The sequence below is a fragment of the Bos indicus x Bos taurus genome, chromosome X (genome assembly GCF_003369695.1).
Source record: "Bos indicus x Bos taurus breed Angus x Brahman F1 hybrid chromosome X, Bos_hybrid_MaternalHap_v2.0, whole genome shotgun sequence".
Taxonomy (NCBI): Eukaryota; Metazoa; Chordata; class Mammalia; order Artiodactyla; family Bovidae; genus Bos; species Bos indicus x Bos taurus.
In genome coordinates, this window is record NC_040105.1 from 65898989 (window position 1) to 65926160 (window position 27172).

The 27172-nt window shown below is 42.4% G+C and overlaps 1 protein-coding gene across 2 annotated transcripts in view; it reads right to left on the reverse strand.

Annotated features, from left to right (window-relative positions):
• Positions 1-23879, reverse strand: part of ERCC6L (ERCC excision repair 6 like, spindle assembly checkpoint helicase) — a 29579-nt gene extending 5700 nt beyond the window's left edge. Inside the window, exons 1-2 of one of the 2 annotated variants that reach the window (XM_027533558.1) lie at positions 23765-23852; positions 10983-11082 (exon numbers count right to left, since the gene is read on the reverse strand). Coding sequence is in view for 1 of the 2 variants with exons in the window: in XM_027533557.1 (XP_027389358.1) it covers positions 23765-23832 (68 nt within the window). In the remaining variant the exon portion in view is untranslated. Of the gene's footprint in view, positions 1-10982; positions 11083-23764 lie in introns of both variants that reach the window. The other variant, XM_027533557.1, reaches the window with a different exon arrangement.
• Between the last annotated feature and the right edge of the window lie 3293 nt (positions 23880-27172).

The following is a 27172-nucleotide window of genomic DNA, read 5'->3' on the forward strand; positions in this document are numbered from 1 at the left end:
TGCCATGGCCCTGGGTTCAATCCTTCATCAGGGAACTAAGATCCCGCCCAAAAAAAAAAAAAAAAGACAAGTAACCCAATTAAAATGGGCAAAGTATCTGACTATTTCTCCAAGGAAGATATACAAATAGCTTACAACCACATGAAAAGATGCTCAACATTATTAGTCATTAGGGAAAATGCAAACCAAAACCACAATAACACTTCATGCCCATTAGGATGACTAGAATCAAAAAGAGAAAATACCAAGTGTTGACAGCAAAACAAAAAAGTGGAAAAACTGCAACTCTATAACACTGTTGGTAGGAATGTAAAATGGAGTCAGTGCTTCAGAAATTAGTCCATCAGTTCCTTAAAAAGTTACACATAGAGTTACCATGTAATTTAGGAATTCTACTCCCAGGTATATACCCAAGAGAAATGAAAACATTTGGTCACAGAAAATCTTGTACATGAATGTTCACAGCAGTATTATATTATTCACTAAACCAAAAGGGGAAATAACACAAATGTCCATCAAATGATGATATACCAGATAAAAAGGTGGTATACCCATACAAAATATATGCAGCCATAAAAAGGAATGAAATAATGCTACAGCATGAATGAGTCTTAAAAACATTTTGCTACATGAAATAATAAGCCAGTCACTCACTGATACAGAGGACAAATTAGTGGTTACCATTGGGGAGAGGAATGGGGGTCGTGGCGGGCAACATAGGGGTAAGGGATTAAGAGGTACTAACTATCAGGTATAAAATAAGTTACAAGGGTATATTGTACAACACAGGAAATACAGCCAATATTTTCTAATAACTATATATGGAATATAAGCTTTAAAAATTGTGAATCACTGTATCATACACCTGTAACTTACATAATATTGTACATCAACTATACATAAAAAAGCCAGTCATAAAAGGGCATATATTTTATGATTCTGTTTATATGAAATGTCCAAGTTAGGCAAATTCACAGAGAAAGTATATTAGTGGTTGCCAGGGGCTGGTGGCTGGGGCATTCATGGACGAGAGGGTATGATGGCTGAAAGGTAAGGAATCTCTTTTAAGGGTGATGAAAATGTTCTAAAACTAACTGTGGTGATGGGGTGCACAACTCTGTGAACATACTAAAAATTATTAAACTGTACTCTTTTATAGTTTGAGAATGGAATGGTACCTCAACAAATCTGTTAACAACAACAACAACAAAATCTTCAGTGGCTTCCTATGGCCTAAGAATGAAGTTTAAGCTCTGTAGCCTGGCATTCCAGGCCCTGACTGATACAGCCAGGAACTGCTGATCTCTCTGCCTTAACTTCTGCCACTTCCTGCCTCAAACATTTTCTTTTAACCTCTTATGCCCATCATACTACTTTGTCCTCCAAAGCTTAGCCTCACACTACCTTCCTCTTCTGGGCTATACTCCTCTCCAAGCTGACCTCACTCATTCTTTAAGACACTGTTTCTCAATGTTCTGCACAATCTCCTGGCTGCTGCTGCTGCATCATTTCAGTCGTGTCCGACTCTGTGCGACCCCATAGATGGCAGCCCACCAGGCTCCCCCGTCCCTGGGATTCTCCAGGCAAGAACACTGGAGTGGGTTGCCATTTCCTTCTCCAATGCATGAAAGTGAAAAGTGAAAGTGAAGTTGCTCTGTTGTGTCCAACTCTTCACGACCCCATGGACTGCAGCCTACCAGGCTCCTCCACCCATGGGATTTTCCAGGCTAGAGTACTGGAGTGGGTTGCCATTGCCTTCTCCACAATCTCCTGGAAGGCTTGTTAAAACACAGATTGCTGGACCCCAACATCAGATTTTCTGATTCTGTAGTGAGGCCCAAGAATTTGTAGTTCTACAAAGTTCCCAGGTGATGCTAATGCTTCTGGTCCAGAACCCACATTTCAAGACACGTGTACCCCAATGTTCATCACAGCACTGTTTATAATAGCCAGGACATGGAAGCAACCTAGATGTCCATCAGCAGATGAATGGATAAGAAAGCTGTGGTACATATACACAATGGAGTATTACTCAGCCATTAAAAAGAATACATTTGAATCAGTTCTAATGAGGTGGATGAAACTGGAGCCTGTTATACAGAGTGAAGTAAGCCAGAAAAAAAAACACCAATACAGTATACTAACGCATATATATGGAATTTAGAAAGATGGTAATGATAACCCTGTATGCAAGACAGCAAAAGAGACAGATGTATAGAACAGTCTTTTGGACTCTGTGGGAGAGGGAGGTGGGGGATGATTTGGGAGAATGGCATTGAAACTTGTATAATATCATATAAGAAATGAATTGCCAGTCCAGGTTCGATGCAGGATACAGGAAGCTTGGGGCTGGTGCACTGGGATGACCCAGAGGGATGGTATGGGGAGGGAGGTGGGAGGGGGGTTCAGGATTGGGAACACGTGTACACCCGTGGCAGATTCATGGTGACGTATGGCAAAACCAATACAATATTGTAAAGTAATTAGCCTCTAATTAAAATAAATAAATTTAAGTTTAAAAAAAAGAAACCTGTTCCATTGCTTAACAGTTAACCATCTTAAATAGTCATATATTTAATAAACTAAAATAACCATGTTAAAAAAAAAATAAAATAAAATCAGGCCTCACCTGTGGTTCCTCTAGGATGCCTTTCATCCCTACCCTCCCCCATCAGTTGTTCTACCTCAATATTCCCCTATATGTTCATCTCTATCAGTACATTTAACACACTGTATTAAAATCACCATGAAACCATCTAGCTGTATTACAAATGTATGAAACAACCTCACTGAAGAGGGTGGAGGGAAAATGTGCTGACCTAAGTAACCTAGGAAATGAATCAAGTCTGTGAGAGTAAAACCAAAAGAAACATAAGCATGTACTCTAGAGGATACAGTTGTTTCCCATGGGGGTATGACGTAAAAGTTCTGATACTGAAATGCATGTATGCTAGAGTTGAAGCATTAAGTAAATGGATGGCAGATAGTGGGAGCCAGGTTTCTCACTGTTGGAATGGGAGTTTACAGACTGGTTAAGAGAAGGTTACAATGATCTAGGCGGTAATGGATCAGAATTAGAAACATCACTATAAACCCATGTTCAACATAAATACAGATCAGTTCAGTTCAGTCACTCAGGCGTGTCCAACTCTTTGTGACCCCACGGACTACAGCACGCCAGGCTTCCCTGTCCATCACCAACTCCCAAAGCTTGCTCAAACCCATGTCCAGGTCGGTGATGCCATCTAGATAGATAAACACAGATAGTTACACCTAAAAATATTTACAGACATGTGGATATACATGGGTTAGTATATACACATATTTCCTTGCTCTGTCAGCTAAGAGGGCCTAGAAGCAAGGAAACCCCAGCAGTAACAAGCACATCAAGCACCCAGATCTTTACTTCTAGTACCATTTGCGAATAAAAGGACCAGGCCTCCTTGGAAAAATGGCATTCTAGGGTTATGGCAAGAAATCTATAAGATGAGCCTGGAGCATGCTGTATTGTCAGAAAGTAAGGAAGTGGTCAAATACAAACAACATCCCACAATGAAAGGAGTGTGTCAGAGACACAAGTGCCAAATGAAAGAGCTCCCAATGGTCAAAGCCAGAACAATTTGAGCAATACAATGAAGTAGTATTGGATTATAACTCAAAGTAGAAAATAAATAGTCATGAGTCCACAGATATATTAGTCCAATATAAATGAGTGAATAAGTATAGGAAATGAAGCAAATCTCCTGTGCAGAAGAATTTCAAATAATTTATACAGATACTCGACCCTCAGGAAAATGAAGCATAATTCCTAATACTTAACTATGAAGTACACGTAGTAACATCCTTCCAAAGAGTACAGTATGGAAAAGTGCAGTGTGGAAAAAAGTACCTTTAAAGTGAAGAAACTGGGAATTTCCTGGTGGGCCAGTGGTTAGGACTCCGTGCTTCCACTGCAGGGGGCACGGGTTTGATCCCTGGTCGGAGAACTAAGATCCCACAAACCATGTGGTATGGCCAAAACCAAAACAAAATTAAAGTGAAGAACCTGGCAAACAGTACCTCACCCAGGTGATTATGGTCAACATCAACAGTGATAAGTCATGTGGATAATATGTACCCTTTTTTGGTTTCCCTGATAGCTTAGTTGGTAAAGAATCCACTTGCAATGCAGGACACCCCGGTTTGATTCCTGGGTCGGGAAGATCCGCTGGAGAAGGGATAGGCTACCCACTCCAGTACTCTTGGGCTTCCCTTGTAGCTCAGCTGGTAAAGAATCTGCCTACAATGTGGGAGACCTGGGTTCGATCCCTGGGTTGGGAAGATCCCCTGGAGAAGGAAAGGGCTACCCACTCCAGTATTCTGGCCTGGAGAATTCCATGACTGTATAGTCCAAGGGGTCGCAAAGAGTCAGACACGACTGAGTGACTTACACTTTCACTTTGACATGATTTAATGAAAAGGGTAATTTACCTCTGTAGTCTCCCTGCTCCCCCACCCCAAAACCAAAAGCTGCAGTCTAAACATAAGAAAGTACACTGACAAATCCCAACTAGGGGAACAGTATACAAACTGCCTGATCAGTACTCCTCAAAATGGTCAAGGTCATCAAAAATACTGGCAAGTCTAAGAAACTGTCAGAGGCAAGAACCTAAAGAGACAGATGACAAAACATAATGTGGTGTCCTAGACAGGATGCTGGAATACAAAAAGGATATCAGGCAAAACCGAAGGATTTAGGTTTTGCCTAAATCCAAAAACAAGTATGGATTTACTGAGTAATAATGTATCAGTACTGGTTTATTAACTGTAATTAATGTACCACACAAATGTAAGATGTTAAGAATACAGGAAACTAGGTGTCGGATATATGGGAACTCTCTGTATTATCTTTGTGATATACTTGTAAATCTAAAACTACTCTGGAATTAAAAGTTTTTTTAAAAAAAAGAAAAAAAAAGTCCATTTGTGGACTTGCCTGTTGGTGCGGTGGATAAGAATCCACCTACCAATGCAGGGTGCATGGGTTCGATCCCTCGTTCAGGAAGAGCCCATATGACATGGAGCAAATAAGCCTGAACACCACAACTACTGAAGCTGAAGCTCCAATACTTTGGTCACCTGATGCAAAGAGCTGATACATTAGAAAAGACCCTGACATGGGGAAAGATTGAGGGAGAAAGTGGAGAAGGGGACGACAGAGGATGAGATGGTTGGATGGCATCACTGACTCAATGGACATGAGTTTGAGCAAGCTGTGGGAGCTGGTGAAGGACAGGGAAGCCTGGGAGCAGAGAGGAGGTGGGGAGGGGCAGGATCGATTCATTCTCCCTAGGAGAACACAGGGAGCAATTTCCAGGCTGGGAACAACAGAGAGGGAACACATTTCCGCCCATCAACAGAATTTGGATTAAAGATTTACTGTGCATGGCCCTGCCTATCAGAACAAGACCCAGTTTCCCCCACAGTCAGTCTCTCTCATCAGGAAGATTCCATAAGCCTCTTATCCTTATCCCTCAGAGGGAAAATTGATACTGCTCAGTTGTGTCCCACTCTTTGCGACCCTGTGCACTGTAGCCTACCAGACTCCTCTGTCCATGGAATTCTCCAACAAGAATACTGGAATGGGTTGCCATTTCCTTCTCCAGGGGATCTTCCCAACCCAGGGATCGAACATGGGTCTCCCACATTGCAGGCAGACGCTTTACCCTCTGAGCCACCAGGGAAGTATCCCTCAGGGGGAAGACAGAATGAAAACCACAATCACAGAAAACTAATCAAACTGATCACATGGACCACGGCCTCGTCTAACTCAATGAAACTATGAGCCAGGCCGTGTAGGGCCACCCAAGACAGACAGGTCATGGTGGAGAGTTCTGACAAAACGTGGTCGACTGGAGAAGGGAATGGCAAAGCACTTCAGTATTCTTGCCTTCAAAACCCCATGAACAGCATGAAAAGGCAAAAAGATAGGACACTGAAAGATGAACTCCCCAGGCTGGTAGGTGCCCAATATGCTATGGAGAAGAATAGAGAAATAACTCCAGAAAGAATGAAGAGACAGAGCCAAAGTGGAAACAACACCCAGTTGTGGATGTGACTCATGATGGAAGTAAAGTCTGATGGTGTAAAGAACAATACTGCATAGGAACCTGGAATGTTAGGTCCATGAATCAAGGTAAATTGGAAGTGGTCAAACAAGAGATGGCAAGAGTGAACATCGACATTTTAGGAAACAGTGAACTAAAATGGAATGGAATGGCATTTAACTAAGATGACCATTATATCTACTACTGTAGGCAAGAATCCCTTAGGGAAATGGAATAGCCCTCATAGTCAACAAGAGTCCAAAATGCAGTACTTGGATGCACTCTCAAAAACAATGATCTCTGTTAGTTTCCAAGGCAAGCCATTCAACATCACAGTAATCCAAGTCTATACCCTGACCAGTAATGCTGAAGAAGCTGAAGTTGAATGGTTGTATGAAGAACTACAGGACCTTCTAGAACTAACACCCAAAAAGATGTCCTTTTATCATAGGGGACTAGAATGCAAAAGTAGGAAGTCAAGAGATACCTGGCTGCTGCTGCTGCTAAGTCGCTTCAGTCGTGTCCAACTCTGTGCGACCCCATAGACGGCAGCACACAAGGCTACCCCATTCCTGGGATTCTCCAGGCAAGAACACTGGAGTGGGTTGCCATTTCTTTCTCCAGTGCATGAAAGTGAAAAGTGAAAGTGAAGTCGTTCAGTCGTGTCCGACTCTTTGTGACCCCGTGGACTTCAGCTCACCAGGCTCCTCCGTCTATGGGATTTTCCAGACAAGAGTACTGGAGTGGGGTGCCATTGCCTTCTCCCAGAGATACCTGGAGTAACAGGCAAATTTGGCCTTGGAGTACAGAATGAAGCAGGGCAAAGGATAACAGAGTTTTGCCAAGAGAAAGCACTGGTCATAGCAAACACCCTCTTCCAAGAACACAGGAGAAGACTCTACACATGGACATCACCAGATGGCCAACACCGAAATCAGATTGATTATATTCTTTGTAGCCAAAGATGGAGAAGCTCTATACAGTCAACAAAAACAAGACCAGGAGCTAACTGTGGCTCCGATCATGAGCTCCTTATTGCAAAATTCAGACTTAAATTGAAGAAAGTGGGGAAAACCACTAGACCATTCAGGTATAACTTAAATCAAATCCCTTATGATTATACAGTATAAGTGATAAATAGATTCAAGGGATTAAATCTGATAGACAGAGTGCCTGAAGAACTATGGATGGAGGTTCATGACATTGTACAGGAGGCGGTGATCAAGACCATTCCCCCAAAAAAGAGATGTAAAAAGGCAAAATGGTTGTCTGAGGAGGCCTTACAAATAGCTAAGAAAAGAAGAGAAGCTAAAGGCAAAGGAGAAAAGGAAAGATATAACCATGTGAATGCAGACTTCCAAAGAATAGCAAGGAGAGATAAGAAAGCCTTCCTCCATGATCAATGCAAAGAAACAGGAAAACAACAGAATGGGAAAGACTAGAGATCTCTTCAAGAAAATTAGAGATACCAAGGGAACATTTCATGCACAGATGGGCACAATAAAGGACAGAAATAGTATGGACCTAACAGAAGCAGAAGATATTAAGAAGAGGTACCAAGAATACACAGAAGAACTATACAAAAAAGATAATGACCCAGATAACCATGATGGTGTGATCACTCACCTAGAGTCAGACATCCTGGAATGTGAAGTCAAGTGGGCCTTAGGAAGCATCACTACACACAAAGCTAGTGGAGGTGATGGAATTCCAGTTGAGCTATTTCAAATCCTGAAAGACGATGCTGTGAAAGTGCTTCACTCAACATGCCAGGAAATTTGGAAAACTCAGCAGTGGCCACAGGACTGGAAAAGGTCCAATCCCACAGAAAGGCAATGCCAAAGAATGTTCAAACTACTGCACCATTGCACTCATCTCACATGCTAGCAAAGTAATGCTCAAAATTCTCCAAGTCAGGCTTCAACAGTACATGAACCGTGAACTTTCAAATGTTCAAGCTGGATTTAGAAAAGGCAGAGGAACCAGAGATCAAATTGCCAACATCCACTGGATCACTGAAAAAGGAAGACAGTTCCAGAAAAACATCTACTTCTGCTTTACTGACTATGCCAAAGCCTTTGACTGTGTGGATCACAACAAACTGTGGAACATTCTTCAAGAGATGGGAATACCAGAATGCCTTACCTGCCTCCTGAGAAATCTGTATGCAGGTCAAGAAGCAATTACAACTGGACATGGAAACAGAGTGGTTCCAAATTGGGAAAGGAATATGTCAAGTCTATATACTGTCCCTGTTTATTTAACTTATATGCAGAGTCCATCATGCAAAATGCCAGGCTGGATGAAGCACAAGTTGGAATCAAGATTGCTGGGAGAAATCAATAACCTCAGATATGTATATGACACCACCCTTACAGCAGAAAGTGAAGAAGAACTAAAGAGCCTCTTGATGAAAGTGAAAGAGGAGAGTGAAAAAGTTGGCTTAAAACTCAACATTTAAAAAACTATGATCATGGCATCTGGTCACACTCTTCATGGCAAATAGTTGGGGAAACAATGGAAACAGTGAGAGACTTTTTCTGGGGGTCCAAAATCACTGCAGATGGTAACTGCAGCCACGAAACTAAAAATGCTTACTCTTGGAAGAAAAGCTATGACCAACCTAGACAGCATATTAAAAAGGAGAGACATTACTTTGTCAACAAAGGTCCGTCTAGTCAAAACTATGGTTTTTCCAGCAGTCATGTATGGATGTGAGAGTGGGACTATAAAGAAAGCTGAGCACCGAAGAATTGATGCTTTTGAACTGTGGTGTTGGAGAAGACTCTTGAGAGTCCCTTGGACTGCAAGGAGATCCAACCAGTCCATCCTAAAGGAGATCAGTCCTGGGTGTTCATTGGAAGGACTGATGTCGAAGCTGAAACTCCAATAGTTTGGCCACCTGATGCGAAGAACTGACTCATTTGAAAAGACCCTGATTATGGGAAAGATTGAGGGCAGCAGAAGGGGACAACAGAGGATGAGACGGTTGGATGGCATAACCAACTCGATGGACATGAGTTTGAGCAAGCTCCGGAAGTTGGTGATGGACAGGGAGGCCTGGGGTGCCGTAGTCCATGGGGTCGCAAAGAGTCAGGCATGACTGAGTGACTGAACAACCACAACTACCGGAGCCTGTGCACTCTAGGGACCGCGAGCTGCAACTACAGAGCCCGTGTGCCACAACTACTGAGCCAGCATGCCTAGAGCCTGCTGTGCTTCACATCAAGAGAAGCCAGAGCAATGAAAAGCCTGCACACATCAACAAAGAGTAGCCCCCACTGGCTGCAACCAGAGAAAGCCTGTATGTAACAAGGAAGACCCAGTGCAGCCAAAAATAAAAAAAAAAATATTTTTAAATGGTGACTGTCTACCTAGACTTCTTACCACCAGCCCAAGACTCATACTTCTGGGTTCTTGCTACCCATCCTCTGAAACATCCACATTTGTCAACCTTCTGCCTGAACCACAACTGGAGTTTACAGTATTTGTTAGACAGCACCATTTTCTGGCTGGGTCAAACCCCTGCTGTCAGCCAAATTACCTTCCCAGTCCCTGGAACACCCTAATTAGCAGATCTAATACTGTATCTCAGTTCTTCCCCTCCACCCTGTCTGCTCCAACAATAAAGTTAGACCTAGGACAGTATTCTTTCCCTATAGTGGAACTGGAGGGAAAATGAAACCTGCTTTTTATAGCACTGGTCTGGATATCTTGTTATTTACAAGACTACAGTGTTTTCTGTAATACAGTTTGGTTTAGCACTTAACCTCCAATCCTGGGCTTGGAAGGAAAACATGTCATTTTTACTACTACTGCAATCATGTGTCCATCTATAACACACTGTATCCCTAATGATCTGGAGAACTCAGCTAATAGTTTAAGGGCTCAAATATTTTTTCCAAAATTGCTCCCCTATTCTCCTTGGGCCTGGCTAGGGAGAAACCAGGACTGCTTGGGAGCCAAGAGGACAACCAATTCAGCAGAAAAAACACCTTCTCAAGCAGAACAAGGAGAAAAAGAGTGCTAGAGTGTGGGGGGAGAGTGTCAGTTTTTATTTTCATTTACCAATTTAATAATTTTCAAAAGATATTTACATATGAAGCTCTAATATGTTAAAGAACTATTCAGATGCAAAACCATCAACCCAAAAGAGATTTTAATTTCATAGCAAGGGATAATAAAACCCTTTACATTTTAATGATTATACCCCAGATTACATGCTTAGAATATGGTTCCCTTTAAGGAATGTTTTGAAGGACACATAGACTGTATGCAAACAACTGCTGGAGAAAGACACAACCATTAAACACAGCCTCTACCTGCAAAGCTACCCTTTCATTGGCAGAACTGCCCAGCTGCTAATTCCCTGGATCCTAAACCCACCTGAGTATTTTTGCCTTAAAGTAGCCACTTAAAACCATTTCTTCCCAAAAGCACTTTCTACTTCCTCAGATGCAAAAATCTGCCTCAACCACAGCCAACTAACAATCCCATCACATCTCAACAATCCCATCCCATCTTCCATCCTTCCAGTGTTTGCCTGATCCCTTGAGAAGCATTTTGTCTCCACAGAGGGAATGCCAGGCTTAGATACTGCAATGTTTTCCCACCCAGAGAAACCAATTAGCTATGGTTTCTATACCATAATTATACCCCCCCAAAGCTAAGCCCCACTAAATACAGCAGTGTTTGCAAATCAGCAGCTGAAAAGACACAAGCTTAAACTGCAGAGACAAGCACTAGGTTTTCCTTAATCTGGAGGGCCCTCTGCAACATGCCCTATGCTGTTCTTCTGGAATTGTGACAAGATAAGGAACTAAATGCAAAGACCCTGACCCAGTAAAACTTTATTGGCGTCACATGCAAAGCAACCAGAAGTTGCTCTTTTCTAACCTGACCACCAACCACAGGGTATAGAAGCCTGGTCTTGCGAATTTTGGTCCATGTGAGTAGAATTATGGCTCTCCTTCCCACAAGAACTGTTTCCTATAACCTATAATGGAAAAAAAATATAAAAAAGAACACACACACATATATATATGAATCACTTTGCTGTGATTTGCTATTTAATAACACAACATTGTAATCAACTATACTTCAATAAAAAAAAATTTTTTTAAAGAATTCAGGGACTTCCCTGGTGATTAAGTGGTTAAGAGTCCACCTGCCAATGCAAGGGACATGGGTTCAATCCCTGATCTGGATTCCACATGCCACGGAGCAACTGAGCCCATGGACCACAACTACTGAAGCCCATGCACCTAGAGCTCGAGCTCTGCAAGGAGAAGCTACTGCAGTGAGAAGCCCGCACACCATAACAACGAGTAGCTCTCTGGTCACCACACCTAGAGAAAGCCCTCGCACAGCAATGAAGACCCAGCATAGCCAAAAAAAACATCAAGAAATCAGTTCCCCTATCCTGATCCAGCCCCCTGATAAGGAGCTCCTTGACACATCTCTATATCTACAGTCCCCATGTCAAGATGCATGTGGATATATCATATACAATTGGTTAAGTCTTTTGATTCTCAGTCAGAATCAGTAAGTCATGTGTGGCTGACATAAAAATTGCAGATGACCTGAACGCCAGTACTGGAAACTGGCCCATTAAAGCCTGGATCATAGAATTAGCCTGGGAAGACGGCTGCCTTTTGGCCTTACTTCCAGGGTGATCATTTTAATCAAAGTGGAAAATAATTTATCATAATGTTAGGTAGGAAGTTAAGCAAGAGCAACAAGGGGTGACCTAGCTGAAAAGGATGCAAGCTGATCTCTAGGGCCCATTCCAGACACACCCAGAAGAGCTCAAAGATATGCTACAAAAATAAACAGACTTTTCCAACTACTGCACATGCGCCCTAGGCACACAGTGGATACAAACTAACCACAGGGGCTTCCTCAAGTAACCTTAGGCAGCTAGGAGCCCATTCACAAGTATTTACACATATATACATCTGATTATAACAGACTGAATTATGGTAAGACATGCACAACAAAGCCTATTGTTATGTAACTTGCAACTGTCAATAGGCCTTGAGCATATGCCCATTTCCATTCCCTTTCTTGACTGGTGGTGGGTATAAGCCCTATTTTGCACAGGGCACAACCAAAAGGAGGAGACCTAAAGTATAAAAACGGGGAACCCAAGAGAGATCGTTACACTGTTTACACAGGTGTAAAGTGCTGCACTCAATATGCCAGCAAATTTGGAAAATTCAGCAATGGCCACAGGACTGGAAAAGGTCAGTTTTCATTCCAATCCCAAAGAAAGGCAATGCCAAAGAATGCTCAAACTACTGCACAATTGCACTCATCTCACACGCTAGTAAAGTAATGCTCAAAATTCTCCAAGCCAGGCTTGAGCAATAGGTGAACCATGAACTTCCAGATGTTCAAGCTGATTTTAGAAAAGGCAGAGGAACCAGAGATCAAATTGCCAACATCCACTGGATCATCAAAAAAGCAAGAGAGTTCCAGAAAAACATCTATTTCTGCTTTACTGACTATGCCAAAGCCTTTGACTGTGTGGATCACAATAAACTGTGGAAAATTCTAAAAGAGATGGGAATACCAGACCACCTGAGCTGCTTCTTGAGAAATCTATATGCAGGTCAGGAAGCAACAGTTAGAACTGGACATGGAACAACAGACTGGTTCCTAATAGGAAAAGGAGAACGTCAAGGCTGTATATTGTCACCCTGCTTATTAACTTCTATGCAGAGTACATCATGAGAAATGCTGGGCTGGAAGAAGCATAAGCTGGAATCAAGATTGCCGGGAGAAATATCAATAACGTCAGATATGCAGATGACACCACCCTTATGGCAGAAAGTGAAGAGGAACTCAAAAGCCTCTTGATGAAAGTGAAAGAGGAGAGTGAAAAAGTTGGCTTAAAGCTCAACATTCAGAAAACGAAGATCATGGCATCTGGTCCCATCACTTCATGGGAAATAGATGGGGAAACAGTGGAAACAGTGTCAGACTATTTTGGGGGGCTCCAAAATCACTGCAGATGGTGACTGCAGCCATGAAATTAAAATACGCTTACTCCTTAGAAGAAAAGTTATGACCAACCTAGATAGCATATTCAAAAGCAGAGACATTACTTTGCCAACAAAGGTCCGTCTAGTCAAGGTTATGGTTTTTCCAGTGGTCATGTATGGATGTGAGAGTTGGACTGTGAAGAAAGCTGAGTGCCAAAGAATTGATGCTTTTGAACTGTGGTGTTGGAGAAGACTCTTGAGAGTTCCTTGGACTGCAAGGAGATCCAACCAGTCCATTCTGAAGGAGATCAGCCCTGGGATTTCTTTGGAAGGAAAGATGTTAAAGCTGAAACTCCAGTACTTTGGCCACCTCATGCGAAGAGCTGACTCATTGGAAAAGACTCTGATGCTGGGAGGGATTGGGGGCAGGAGGAGAAGGGGACGACAGAGGATGAGATGGCCGGATGGCATCACCGACTCAATGGTCGTGAGTTTGAGTCAACTCCGGGAGATGGTGATGGACAGGGAGGCCTGGTGTGCTGCGATTCATAGGGTCGCCAAGAGTCGGACACGACTGAGTGACTGAACTGAACTGAAGCATTTCTTGGTATGTAAATTTTACTTCAAAAGAAGAAAACCCTAAAATAAAAAAAAAAAAAGAAGAAAACCCTAAAATATTGAAATCTATTTAATGGTATAGGACTTCCCTGGTGGTCCAATGGTTAAGAATCCACATGCCAAGGCAGTGGACAGGGGTTCAATCCCCGGTTCAGAAAGATTCCACATGCTGCAGGGCAACTAAGTCCATGCACCACAATTATTGAGCCCTCGTGCCCTAGAGCCCATGCTTCACAACAGGAGAAGCCACCACAATAAGCCCACACACTGCAAACAGAGAGTAGCCCCTCCCTGCAACTCGAGAAAGACTGAGCCCAGCAACAAAGACCCAGAGCAGCCAAAAATAATACATAAATTTTTAAAAATAAAAATAATTAATGGTATTATGCTGAAGTAGGAGGACATATCCTGATGTCTACAACTTACTTTGAAATGCATCCAAAAAATAAGATGAATTGGTATAACAGATATGTGATAAAGCAAGTATAGTGAGATATTAATAATAGGATCTGGGTAGTGGGGCAAAAAAAAAGAAGGGGACCACTTTGCCCATAGACTGCTGCCTCTCAGTTCAAAGGCTCACAAAACGGAGACATAATACATGACAATGTGGCTTCTCACCTAAGCACCCTAATGCAGCTGTTTTCACCAAGGGCACCAAGAACCTCCATACTGCCAAATCAAATGGCCATTTCTTGGTCTTTCTTGACCTTTGTGCTGCATTTAAAACCACTGACCACTATCTCCTTCATTAAGTTTTCCCTTCTCCTCGGGTATAGTGGTATACAACACTTTCTCCCGGATTTCTTCCGGCTCTCTAATCATTCCTTCTCAGTCTGAGTCTTGAATTCCTTCCTCTCTGCCTATCCTCATATAGACGTTGGTATTCCCAAGGATCTTTGTGTTGTCATTGCCCTTCTGACTCTATGTACTTTCCTCCAGAAGATTTTATACACAGCAGTGGCTTCCTATTGGATCGAACAGTATCCCCCCAAATTTCATGTTGACCTGGAATGTATGAATGACCTTATTTGGGAAAATAGGGTATTGACAGATGTAATCAAGTTAATATGCAGTCATCCTGGATTAAGGTGGGTCCTAATCCAACATGACTATTATCCTTATAAGAGGTATACTGCACACAAAGAGAGAGACAAAGTGGAGAATGCCATGTGAAGACAGATGCAGAGAATGGAGTGATGCATCTACATGCCAAGGTATTCCAAGGATCATCAGCACCATCACAAGCTAAAAGCAGCACAGAACAGATTCTCTCTCACAGCCTCCAAAAAGACACTAACCCTGCTGACACCTTGATTTCAGACTTCTGGCCTCTGGAAGTCAGAGAAAGAATGAATTTCTGGAGAATTTTTTTTGTGGTGAAATCTAAGTAAGATGAAATTTGCTATTTTAACCATTCCAATTGTACTTCAATAGCATTAATTACATTCATCATGTTGTAAAACTATCACCACTATCTATTTCTAAAACTTTTGCATCATCCCAAGCAGAAACTCTGTCTCCATTCCCTCCTGCCCAGCCCCTAATAACCTCTATTCTACTTTCTGTCTCTGTGAATTTGCCTATTCTAGGTATCTTATACAAGTGGAATCACACAATATTGGTCCTTTTGTTCCTGGCTTATTTCAGCTAGCATAATGTTTTCAAGGTTCACCCATACTGTAACATGTATCACAATTTTACTCATTTTCAAGTCTGAATACTCCACTGCATGGAAACCTATTTTATCCATTTATCAGTGGACACTTGGGCTGTTTCCACCTTTCAGCTCTTATAAATACTGCTGCAATGAACACTGGTATGCAAGTATATGTTTGGGTCCCTGTTTTCAATTCTATTGGGTATACCCCTAAGAGTGGAACTGCTGGGTCACATCAAAATTCTATGTTTAACTTTTTGAGGAACTGCCATTTGTTCAAGAGGATGGGTGTAGAAAGGTGGGAAGTAGAGCAATCCGGAAGAGATACGATAATCTGGCTAAGAGAAGGAACAGAACAACTGACCCAGGCTCAGATATCCCGATTTTATAACATAAAGAATGTGAGACTCAGCATGTCGTGGTCAAATGAATTGTCTGAAGTTACCCAGCTAGCAAAGCAAGTGGCAGCCTGAATTTTAACTGAAGCCTGAAAAATCCAAAGCCACTGCTCTATCTTTCTACCTTGCCTCCATGTTATATTTTTCCCAGGCAGGGAAAAGTTCCAAAGATCTGCTTTCACTCCTCCAATTTTCACCATATTCTAGCAATCCTAAACTCCTACCCTGCCCTGAAGGGGCCATGCTTCCTCTTGCTTCTAAATCTTTACACATAAAACTGTCTAGTATGCCATGTACATCAGCTTCTTCCTCACTGCTTAATTCCCACTAATCTTTAAAAGTCAGTATTTTTTTCTTAAGAAGGCTTCTCTGACAACTTCCCCCTTCACACACACATACACACAATCTGGATTGGAGACATATCTTGTGTTTTTTTATTTATCATATGAAATTTTCCATGTCATCATAGGAAACTGGTGGCTCAGACAGTAAAGAATCCACCTGCAATGCCCGAGACCTGGGTTCAATCCCTGGGTTGGGAAGGTCCTCTGAAGAAGGGATAGGCTACCGCTCCAGTATCCTTGCCTGGAGAATTCCATGGACAGAGGAGCCTGGCAGGCTACAGTCCATGGGGTCGCAAAGAGTCAGACACAACTGAGCGACTCTCTCTCTCTCTCTCTCTCTCTCTCTCTCTCTCTCTCACACACACACACACACACACACACACACACGATTTTAAGGACATGTATGTCTTTCACCACTGCATTCTAAGCAACCAGCAGATTGAGCTGGTCCACAGGAGGCATTTGGTATATGTTCACCAAAGGTATGCAATGGTGAGATCAGGATACTCAGAAAGTTAAACAACTTTCAGATACAGTGGGCAGTCTTTTGTCTTTCCAGGAGTTTGCAACTCTCCAAAAACTTCACTAGCAGACTATAATCTGACTGACCATCTAAGACCTGGAGGTTTGAAAACCACTGCCTTCAAGACAGGATATAAAGCAGAATTCAGAGAAAGTCACTTCAACATTAACACAATTAAAATGCTTTTATAAGCAGCCTTATTTAAAAACAGCCTTGTTCAGGTAGCTGAAACCTCAGGCTACTAGAGATCTTAATGGAGGAACCTGAGCTTAGCTATAAGGTCCAGCAGAAGCTTAGATCCTGAGACATAATTGCTTCTGAATTAGCACAGATTTTTCTAGTAGACATGTATGGATGTGAGAGTTGGACTATAAAGAAAGCTGAGCATCAAAGAATTGATGCTTTTGAACCATGGTGTTGGAGAAGACTCTTGAGAGTCCCTTGGACTGCAAGGAGATCCAACCAGTCCATCCTAAAGGAAATCAGTCCTGAATATTCATTGGAAGGACTGATGCTGAAGCTAAAACTCCAATACTTTAGCCACCTTGATGTGAAGAACTGACTGACTGGAAAAGACCCTCATTGGAAAAGATTGAAGGTGGGAGGAGAAGGGGACGAAAGAGGATGCGATGATTGGATGGCATCACTGATGCGACAGACATGAGTGTGAGTAGGTTCCGGGAGTTGGTGATGGGCAGGGAAGCCTGGTGTGCTGTAGTCCATGGGATTGCAAGGGGTCAGACACGACTGAGCGCCAACTGAACTAGCACAGGTAGCACGGAGGCACCAATCCTCAGTAAGCTCTCTCTCAGAATATTCCCGTGATAATCACCCAATGTATACGGGTTCTCCACTGGTGAAATTGTAACCACTGTCATTGGAGGATATTTGACCAACCAAAGTAAGCTACGCAACATTCACTTCATCAAATTTGTATTAAGCATTTGCTGTGCTGTGCTTAGTTGCTCAGTCATGTCTGACTCTTTGCAACCCCATGGACTGTAGTCCACCAGGCTCCATGGGGTTCTCCAGGCAAGAATACTGGAGTGGGTTGCCATGTCCTCCTCCAGGGGATCTTCCCAACCAAGAGACTGAACCCAGGTCTTCTGCATTGCAGGCAGATTCTTATCACATGTCAAACATTGTGCTAAACACTGGAGATACAGGTAAGAACAAAACAGGTCTCTGCCTTCGTGCAGCTCATGGTACAGGAGACTGACATTTATCAAAGAATCACATAAGTAGCTACAAACTGTTGTAATGGCTGTGAAGGAAAAGTACAGAGGGCTATTAAAGCATGTAAGAAAGGGGCTCAGGGATGAAGTGCTGCTGCTGCTGCTGCTAAATCGCTTCAGTTGTGTCTGACTCTGTGCGACCCCATAGACGGCAGCCCACCAGGCTCCTCTGTCCCTGGGAATCTCCAGGCAAGAACACTGGAGTGGGTTGCCATTTCCTTCTCCAATGCAGGAAAGTGAAAAGTGAAAGTGAAGTCGCTCAGTCGTGTCCGACGCTTTGCGACCCCATGGACTGCAGCCCACCAGGCTCCTCTGTCTATGGGATTTTCCAGATAATACTCAAGTGGGTTGCCATTGCTTTCTCTGGGATGAAGAGCAGTGGGCCTCAAACCTTACAGAATTCTATTTTAACTCATCAGGTTTGGTCCTTGCCGAATACACCCAACGTATAGAGATCATAGAGCAAAGACCTATAGGGACAAAGCAAGTAACAGAGGTGTGAAGCTGCTATATTGAAAGCAACACTGAGGAATATGCCCCATGTAAAGGAGGCAAGCTGTAATTCATCTCTGGATGGTAATTCCAACACAGGAATAAGAGCCCAGGGTTCTCAGGGCTTGGCGGGGCAGCCCTGCCGCATGTTGGGACCGGGGTCCAATATGGAAAGCCCATCATCCTGGGACACGGGGTGCAGCTGGAAAGGTGGCCATCCCCTCGCGCATCACTTCCCCATCATTTCACCCCTGTGGAAACTGGTGTTAAACCTTTCATAGAGGACCTGCCTCCAGGTCTGGGTTTCATACACAGCAGAGCAGCTACCTCCCTGCAATCTATTGAAACTCAGCCCTCCAAGGGTTTGTAAAAATAAAACAAACCAATGAGAAACTAGTTTAAAAAGAATGTAGTAAACTAAGATTTAAAAATTAAAAATTTATTTTAAAAAAATAGGAAAAAAGTTAAAAAAAAAAAAAAAAAAAGAGTCCAGAGTTGCCAAGATCTTCTGATAGTTGAAAGACAGTTGGAAATTCTAATTTTTATGTGAATTCTGATTTTTAAATAGTAACTAATGCATACATGTTTAAAATGCTGGGTCAGACAAATAAAATTTATCTGTGAATGTGGCTCATGGACTGCCAGTTCATGACTCCTGGTTTATCTTAGAAAGAAAAAGTACCATCAACTTTGGCTGTATCCCTTCTCCAAATGCTTTCCCCCACCCCTACCCCCAAATGGTAAGCCTAGGGCTCTGAGGATAAGACCCTACACAAGCTTTTCACATTGTCCATATATGTACTCTGTTTCCCCCTATTACCTAAAACAGTGTAAGGCTTTCTGTAGTATTTATTATCTGTGTCACTGGCTTGGGAATCTAGACAAGAACTATCTGGACCAAACCAAATGGACCAAAAGAGATCCAAGGTTCTTAGTGCTCTTTCAGGTCCTCTGAACCCTGTCAGAAAGAGAATATAAGGAGGTAAGAAGAGCAAGGCCTGTTTCAAAGGCAGACAGGGATCTGCCACCTTCTTTGTAACTTAAGACCTGAAAATTTTGGTTGAACTGGACAAATACCTTCTAACAGAAAAAAACAGGAAGATAACATCTCTTACATGTTAACAACATGCCATCAGAAAGCAGCTGAATCTGCTCCTAATTACTCCAGAAAAAGCAGCTAATTAATAATTATGCCAAAACCAAAAAAAGTTTTGACATAGAGGATGTGCTTTGGCATTCAGATAGATTATACCAACTAATACTCTTCAGCAGGAAAAAGTTTCATTATTCGGGGGAGCATTTGGTGGTTAACATCCTGACTGGCCCTTTGGGATAAAGTCTAACTAAAAATGAAAAATTCTCCAGGAACAATATTAAGTTCTTTTATGGTAGAAAAGAACTTTGGTACCTCCAGCCCTCGATCTTTCAGCCCAAGGTTATCTGGTTAACTACGACACTGGAGTGCAAAACTCTGGGGCTTCAAGCAAGCAATTAACCCAAAATCTGAACAAACCCTCAAGTGTGCCTTCAGTTAACCTTCAGGCCACCTCAGTGTACAAACAGATAAGACTTTCCATTAAGACAAGAATATAAATCTAAAAACAAACCATGACCTAGGTAGTAGTTACAATGATAATTCATTACATTGAATATTTACATTTTCTTATATATGTCTTATATTTCAGAACAAGAATGTTAAAAACTATTATCTTGCCCACCCTAGTGGCCAAAGGATAAGATCACCAGAAGAGGGTGGATATGAAAGCCTGCTGAACAGATCAAAAAAAAAAAAAAAACAAACCCGAAACAAAACACTATAGCAACTATAATCCCCTACACCTAGTAAATACCTGAAGTATGGGTACTTTAGCTATTCTTGCCTGGGAAATACTATGGACAGAGGAGCCTGGCAGGTTACAGTCCATGGGGTCACAAGAGTCAGACACAACTTAGTGACTAAACGACAACAAAAAATGGGTGCTTTATGTTGTTACAGGAAAGAAGAGTCTAGACTCTTCAGTTCTATTCCATTTATCTCTATGTTTATACTTATATATGTATCCTGACTACCATAGCTTTGTAGTTAGTTTTGAAATCAGGTACAGTGAGTCCTCCAATTTTGTTATTTTTCAAGATCTGTCCTCTGCTTTTGGACAAGTTAAGTTTGGTATGTCTATTATCAAGTAGAGATACAGACTAAGTATCTGGATACAGGAGTCTAGCGTTCAGAATAGGTCAGGACTAAAGACAAAAATGTGAAAATTCACAACATAAAGACAGGATTTAGGGACTTCCCTGGTGGTCCAGTGGTTGGGAGTCCGCCTTTCAATACAGGGGACACAAGTTCAATCCCCAGTCTGGGAAGATCCCACACGCCACATAGAAACTAAGCCCATGAGCCACAACTACTGAGCCCACATGCCACAACTACTGAAATGCCCATGCTGCAGAGTCCGTGCTCCCTCAAGAGAAGAGAACAAGAGAAGCCACCACAACGAGAAGTCCATACAAGGCAATGAAGAGTAGCCCCCATCTGCCACAACTAGAGGAAGCCTGTATGTGGCAATGAAGACCCACTGCACCCAAAAATAAGTGTTTTTTTAAGATGAAATTTAAAACCAAGAACCTGAATAGGATCACCAAAGAAAGGAGTACAATTTTAAAAAATGGCATTCCAACATTAACAGAAAGAAGAATTCCAGCTAATTAATACAGAAAGAATGGTGAAATTAGAAAACCACCACTTGTAATACCTAATGAAATAACTGATTTAGGTATTGATAATAATGATATTATTGATGGTAATGATTATCAATGGATGAAAGGCTGATGGGGAAGTGGGTATTCATAGGATGCTAAAGTATCCCTGACATATTATTTATTCATCACAAGGGGGGAAATGAAGCCTTGCAAAGGAGTGATCTGCCTATGACTACCTGAACTCACTGATCAACCATAAAATTACTAAAAGTAGAAAAATCAGACAGTGTATACTTCCTGATATGTTGCAATATGAAGTACATGACCTTACCTATGAAGAATTCTTGACAAAAACACTGAACCTTAAATCTTTTTGTTTTGGCTCTAGAATAGTTTTTTTTTTTTTTAATTTTTATTGAGATATAATCAACAAACGGCATTGTATTAGTTTCAGGTGTACAACCTAATGACTTGATATTTATATGTACTGTGAAATGATCACAATAGGTCTAGTTACCATCTGTCACCACACATAATTATAGACTTTTTTGTGATGAGAACTTTTAAGAATTTTAAAGATTTACTCTCTTAGCAACTTTCAAACATGCACTATATATTATGTGTGTGTGTGTGTATATATATAGTTTCCCTAGTGGCTGGGTCGGGAAGATCCCCTGGAGAAGGGAATGGGAACCCACTCCAGTATTCTTGCCTGGAAAATCCCATGGACAGAGGAGCCTCGCGGACCCCAATCCATGAGGTCGAAAAGAGTCAGACACTCTTTGCGACCTCAAGTCAGGAGATTGAGGGGCCCCGGTGGCCAAATGGATCTAGCATTTTGTGGAGAACTGCTCTACTCTGTCAAGTACTACTGGTAGGCAAAGGAAGAGGAGGATTATGAACTGACCATTAGATTTAGCTATATGAAAGTCATTGGTGACCTTGACAAAAGCAATGGGAGTAGAATGAAACAGAAGAAATAGTAGAAATGAAATAGAAATTAAATAGCAGAAGAAAGTGGGTGACATAGAGAAAGAACAGATGGGTGACAGCAAGAGAACATAGAGGACAAGCAAGTGGGTCACAAAGAGAGAGAGTGACAGACAGTGAGTGACATGGGAGAGAGGGTGGGTCATAGATAAATAGAAGTCAGATAACTCTGTCAGTCATCATTTATCGCGTCTCAGTTCCAAATTTACCCCTCAATACCTGCTCTATGACAGAACTCCTTTAACCATCTCTCCTCTACAGCCAGCATGATGCTAAGCTTTCTCAGTAAAGGATGCCTGAGGCACACTGAAGGAGGACGGGGCTCTCCTGAAGTTGCCAGCTGCTGCTGCACAGTGGATGAGCAAAGTGACACACGGCCACTCACCCAGAACACACAGTCCTTCATCGACCTTGCAGTCTCTACCTGGCCTCGAAGTAACCTTCTTGCACCCCTCTCTCCATGGAAACAAGCCACTTCAGTGGCTGCCTGTGCCCTGAGCCCCACCCCTTCTGTGCTCCTACACCATGGGTTTTGGAGTTTGCAATTAGCAGATGCAAGCTATTATATATAGAATGGATAAACAAGGTATATAGCACAGGGAACCATATTCAATATCCTATGATAAACCATAATGGAAAAAAATATGAAAAAGTATACCTGAAACTATAGTAACATGATGTTGTAAATCAACATGACGTTGTAAATCAACAATACTTGAATTAAAAAGTTTTTAAATCCTAAAAATAAACGTGTATAAATCAATCACTTTCCTGTAAAGCAGAAATTAACATATTGTAAATCAACTATACTTTAATAAAAAATAAATTAAAAAAAATAACGGCTAAGATGTTAAATTTTATGTTCTATTTTATAACAATTTTTTAAAACATTTAAATGTTCATTTCCCCATCCTTAGCCATCTGGTGAAGGAACATTCCTTTCTTAACACGAAAGTCTCCTGTGAGCCCTTCCCTCAGCCCACTGACCCTTGTAGTTGGCCATTCCCCACACATTTATCAAGCAATATACCAATTGTGGTTTACCTATCTCTTTCCACCACTAGAGTATAAGCAATTTGGGGGCAGGACCAGTGTTTTACTCCTCTGTATCCCCTAGGCCTGGAGCTTGGTAGACTGGAAAGACCCAAGAAAAGCTTTTTTTTGTGGGGGGGGATGTTAAAATTAATGTGTATGTTTGTATATTAACGCACAACATGCACAAAAATCGTTGAAAAAATAAAAAGGGAAAATATTTTACTACATATAATGTGAATTTTATATCTTTAATATGTTACATTTCAAAAAAATTTTTTAACTATTTCCAAACAGAAAGGTGAGTGCTCAACCCTGACTGAAAACGATACATTAAATTATAAAAGTAAAATATTTAAATTTAGTAAGAACAATACCATAATGTATCACTTTTTATGTATTGAAATAAAATGGATTTCAAAATAGTAATTTTGAAAGCTGAAGACCCGAGAAAGCCTGGATCGATTGAAGTTCTGGCTCTTCAATCGAGTACATACGGGAGAGTTATTTGACCCGGCATCGGGGGCTCCCCAGGATTTAGAAATCTGCAGATATTCCCACTCCCTCTTCGGAGGACAATGGCGCGCGTCTCGCGCGCGCCCTTGTCAGCACTTTGGGCCCCTGGGGGAGTCCAAGGGACCTTCATCCCCACTCCCGGCCAGGGCCGGTGAACCAGACCCGCCCATCGTCCCAGACATACCTCAGGTAACTGGCAGCCTGCTCCGGGCTTAAGGCCCCAGCTTCCGCAAATCCTCGGGACACCTCCATGACGCCTCAGAGAGTTTCCTCTCGGCCGGGGATTGAATTTCCCTCGTTTCCGCCCTGCACATGCGCCAGGCGAATGGAGGCGGGGCCGGGTCAACCGTCGACGTCCCGGCGGCCAATCCGCTATATCATGCTCTGGCGCCACCGCCTGAGCCCCGCCCACGAAGGTCGCGCGCCTGCGTATACGCAGGCTCGGGCCGGGGAGGTGGGTTAGAGGCGGTCGCCAGCGCAGTGGCGCGGGCTGGATTGCGTCTTTTTGTTTTGCATTTCAATCCAATCCAAATCATGCTGCGGCAGATTCATGTGTGTGTGTGTGTGTGTGGGTGTGGGTGTGGGTGTGGGTGTGATATCCTTGTGAGTGGGGTAGACTGTCTCAAAGGATCTTAATCTTTTTAATGGCCCCTAGAAAGCTCCTCCACAGCGTCCCCAAATATCCTCCTTTCCCTGTTGGGCGATGTCCGACGCTGAGCGTGCTTTAAATTCAAACACCCTAGGAGGTATAGCGGAGAAGGCAATGGCACCCGACTCCAGTACTCTTGCCTGGAAAATCCCATGGACGGAGGAGCCTTGTAGGCTGCAGTCCATGGGGTCGCTAAGAGTTGGACACGACTGAGCGACTTCACTTTCACTTTTCACTTCCATGCACTGGAGAAGGAAATGGCAACCCACTCCAGTGTTCTTGCCTGGAGAATCCCAGGGACGGGGCAGCTTGGTGGGCTGCCGTCTATGGGGTCGCACAGAGTCGGACACGACAGAAGCGACTTAGCAGCAGCAGCAGGAGGCATAGACCTCGTTGTAGGGTAAGGGGGTTAGAGAAGGCGAGGTTCAGAAAAAGAAGGAGACTGGCACTTCTTACAGGAACAATCACCTTTAATGAGGAGAGAAGGGGCAGGAGTCAGATTAGCCAGCTGCTGCACTTATCCAGGAAAAGAGTAAGTATATATGGGCATGTATATGTGGAAAGTTACTGTCTTAAGGGGGCCTGTTCTCCAAGGTTGTTCGGAGTAGTTATCTCTTAAATGGCTGGGGCAAGGAATTTTGGAGATTGACCAGAGGCTGGACAGGCGAGGAGCTGGGAGTAATCAACCTTAATGTCCATTTTTTTCTTCAGGTGAGAGAGTCCTTTGTTTTGCATAGAATGGTGGGGAGGACCTGGAGGGGAGTTTTAACTCCAGGCTATTTTGAGCCATGTAACTTCCTTCACTCCTAATTTAAATTTACGGCGAAGAGGTGGCTAGACTTTTTCTAGCCAAAAGTCTCATTTAAGAAATAAGCAGTGAGACTTCTCTGGTGGTCCAGTGGCTAAGACTCTGTGCTTCCAATGCAGGAGATTCAGTTTCAAACCCTGGTCAGGGAATAAGATCCCACAAGCTGCAATTAAGACCTCATGCAGCCAAATAAATAAATTTAAAAAGAAAAGAAGTAGTGATGTGGTGTATTGTTGCTGTTAAATCACTAAGTCGTGTCCAACCCTTTGTGACCCCATGGCCTGCAGCACCCCAGCCTTCCCTGTCCTTCACCGTCCCCTGGAGTTTACTCAAACTCATGTTCACTTAGCCAGTGATGCCATCCAACTATCTCATCCTCTGTCGCACCCTTTTCCTCCTGCTGTCTATCTTTCCCAACATCAGGGTCTTTCCCAATGAGTTGGCTTACCACATCAGGTGGCCAAAGTATTGTAGCTTCAGCTTCAGCATCAGTCCTTCCAATGAAGAATATTCAGGGATTGTTTCCTTTAGGATTGATTAGTTTGAGCTCCTTGCTGTCCAAGGGACTCTCAAGAGTCTTCTCCTGCCCCACAGTTCGAAAGCATCAATTCTTTACCACTCAGTTTTCTTTATGGTCCAACTCTCACATCCATACATGACTACTGGAAAAAGCATAGCCTTGACTAGACGGACCTTTGTTGGCAAAGTAATGTCTCTGCTTTTAAATATGCTGTCTAGATTGGTCATAGCTTTGCTTCCAAGGAGCAAGCATCGTTAAATTTCATGGCTGCAGTCACCATCTGCAGTGATTTTGGAGCCCAAGAAAATAAAACCTGTCACTGTTTCCATGTTTTCCCCATCTATTAACCATGAAGTGATGGGACCAGATGCCATGATCTTTGTTTTTTGAATGTTGAGTTTTAAGCCAACTTATTCACTTGCCTCTTTCACTTTCATCAAGAGGCTCTTTGGTTCTTTGCTTTCTACCATAAGGGTCATGTCATCTGCATATCTGAGGTTATTGATATTTCTCCCAGCAATTTTGATTCCAGCTTGCGCTTCATCCAGCCCAGCATTTTGCATGATGTACTCTGCATATAAGTTAAATAAGCAGGGTGACAATATCCAGCCTTGACGTACTCCTTTTCCGATTTGGAACAAGTCTTCTGTTCCATGTCCAGTTCTAACTGTTGCTTCTTGACCTGAATACAGATTTCTTAGGAGGCAGGTCAGATGATCTGGTATTCCCATCTCTTTAAGGATGTTCCACAGTTGGTTGTGATCCACACTCAAAGGCTTTAGTGTAGTCAATAAAGCAAAAATAGATGTCTTTCTGGAACTGTCTTGCTTTTTCAATGATCCATCGGATGTTGGCAATTTGATCTCAGGTTCCTCTGCCTTTTCTAAATCCACCTTAAACATCTGGAATATCTACTGTACATGTAACATGTACTGTGCATATAAGTTAAATAAGCAGGGTGACAATATACGGCCTTGACATACTCCTTTCCCAATTTTGAACCAGTCCATTGTTCCATGTCCGGTTCTAACTGTTGCTTCTTCACCTGCATACAAGTTTCTGAGGAGACAAGTAATGTGGTCTTAGTATTACCATCTCTTAAAGAATCTTCCAGTTTGTTGTGATCCACACAGTCAAAGGCTTTAGCATAATCAATGAAGCAGATGTTTTTCTGAAATTCTCTGGCTGTTTCTATGATCCAATGGATGTTGGGAATTTGATCTCTGGTTCCTCTGACTTTCCTAAATCCAGCTTGAACATCTGGAAATTCATGGTTCATGTACTGTTGAAGCCTAGCTTGAAGAATTTTGAGCATTAACTTGCTAGCATGTGAAATGAGCACAATTGTATAATAGTTTGAACATTCTTTGACATTGTCTTTCTTTGGGATTGGAATGAAAACGGAACTTTTCCAGTCCTGTGGCCACAGCTGAGTTTTAAAAAATTGCTGGTATATTGAGTGCAGCACTTTAACAGCATCATCTTTTAGGATTTGAAATAGCTCAGCTGGCATTCCATCACCTCCACTAGCTTTGTTCATAGTGATGCTTCCTAAGGCCCACTTGACTTTGTACTCCAGTATGTCTGCCTCTAGATGAGTGACCATACCACTGTG